General features: G+C 57.9%; 1 protein-coding gene across 1 annotated transcript in view; it reads left to right on the plus strand.

Annotated features, from left to right (window-relative positions):
- Positions 1-338: 338 nt before the first annotated feature.
- LOC113202593 (transcription factor collier) overlaps positions 339-2,098 on the plus strand; it is a 7,337-nt gene continuing 5,577 nt past the window's right edge. The window contains exon 1 of the mRNA XM_052267621.1: positions 339-840. Coding sequence (XP_052123581.1) covers positions 578-840 — 263 coding nt within the window. The 5' untranslated portion in view covers positions 339-577. The remainder of the gene's footprint in view (positions 841-2,098) is intronic.

The raw sequence follows: 2,098 nt of genomic DNA on the forward strand, positions 1-2,098 counted from the left end.
TTCCAGAGATATTAACGGTAAGATCCTTACCTTAGCACAATTTTAGATACCCAGGGCAACAAACAACATGGCTAGGACACGAGAGCAACGCAGTATAAATTGCAGATGTCGCAGAAATTAAATTTAAGGGATATTGCAAGTGCTACACTCTCTCCGTGTGTGGGGCCGGCGCGACGGAGAGGGCGGGCCGGCGGTAAGCGAGAGGAGGGGAGGGCCGAGGGTGGGGGCGGTGTGCGCGCTCTGCGGTGCCGGCGGCGGTGGGGAGGAGGTGGCGGAGGCCAGGGGCCAGCTCAGCAGCGAGCAGCGCCAAGCGCCGCAGCGCAGCGCCAGCCAGTCAGTCTCCCGCAGACAGCCTCCCCGCGCGCACCACGCACGCACCCGCGCGTCCCCGCCGCCTCCCTGCGCGCCACGAGCCTCACCACGCCATGCGAGTGTAGTAGAGACAGAGACGACGCGCCGACCTGACCGTGAGTGCGAGAGAGAGGGACAAGACGACAGGAGTGCCACCGCCGCCACCCTGCCCGCCGCCGTCGCCGCCCCGCCGCCCAGCCCTTGGGCTGGGGCCGTAGGGGGCGTCATGGAGCTGGAGCCGGTGTGGGGCCTGGGCACGGGCCTCGGCTCGGGCCTCGGCTCCGGGCTGGGCTCGGGCCTCGGCGCCGGCCGCAAGCTGTACGAGGCCGCCGGCCACCACGGCATGCTGGGCCACCACCAGGGCCACCACCTGTCCTTCGGCCTCGACCACCACCGCGACCACCGGGACCACCGCGACCACCACCGGCCCCTCAAGGAGGAGCCCGGCTCCAGGGCGTGGATGCACCAGCCGTCCCAGGAGCACCCCAGGTAACTGCCTCGCTCGCTGTCAGTGACACCCCCTCTATCATCTTTGTCACACTACCTCACACATTGTCTCTCACTGAATCTCGCTGTCTCGTTGAGCCTATCGCAGAAGAAGCCTATGTGATTGCCTGTCCTATCACTGCCTTCATCATCACTGTCATTGCCTCGGGGATTGCCACTGCATCTCAGTGTCTAACGCTGATGTCTTATTGCACATGACTCTCCCATTGTCTCTCACAGCAGCGTCTATCACTGACTCACTCCATTCGTCTCTACCATTGTTTCTCACTGCACCTCAGTGTCTAACATGATCTCACCTCGCCTCTTTCTCACTGCCTCTTCCATAACTGCACCATCCGTCTAGATTCATTGTCTTTCATGCATCGCGATCTCTGTGCCCTTCTGTCCCTCACTGCATCTCGCCGTCACCGTGTTTCTCACTGTATCTCTCACCACTACCACTGTTTTCATTCGAGCAAAGAAGTATACATCTATCGCGGTCTTGAGACGGAAGTCAGAGTTTGTCGGCAGTGTAAGGGCCTCTCTTGGGGCTGCACTAACTGCAGGGCGGAACGGGAAGGGACAGGGAAGTCCCATGGGGAACGTTCGGGGGTGAGCGCGGCCCGTCCGTCTGTCCAACTGTCTGTCTGTCTGTCCAACGGCCTCACTGTCTGTCTTTGTGTCTGTCTCGTGGTAAATATACCTTCCTGTGCAATGCTGAGGGACCAATGCTGCCAGTCAATTCATAGGAGTGTCGTGCCGTCGCGACGGTCGTGCCCGTTCTGTGACGCAATGGAGAATAGCGAATGCAAATATAGAATGCATCCAGCACGAATCAATTATAAATGCCAGCCTAAGACAATAGTAACTAGAGGAGTCTAATCCTTGCCGGCGAGGACAGCAAGTTCAGCCTGCCGACAAGGGAAGAAAAGAAGAGAGAGGGGGAAAAGGAGAGAGAGAGAGAGAGAGAGAGAGAGAGAGAGAGAGGGTGGGGTAGCCCTGTGGCCAAGCTGGGAAAGGCCCCCCGACATTCATAGGGTATACCCCGCATCATGCCCGCATGCAATTCACACGATTTGGATGGTGCTGAATACTTAATGGGAACCAATTTTCGGCCAGGGAAATCGAATTGGAGAGCCAATATCGATTACTATATGCTGATAACTTATAGATGCAAAATTGGGGAGCAAGTTTCAACCTGGAAACAGGCCACGCATCGCTTTTCTTTTCATCCCTCTATATATTTCTTGATGTTCACCCT

This window comes from Frankliniella occidentalis, unplaced genomic scaffold, assembly GCF_000697945.3.
Source record: "Frankliniella occidentalis isolate FOCC.00 unplaced genomic scaffold, Focc_3.1 Scaffold56, whole genome shotgun sequence".
Classification (NCBI taxonomy): Eukaryota; Metazoa; Arthropoda; class Insecta; order Thysanoptera; family Thripidae; genus Frankliniella; species Frankliniella occidentalis.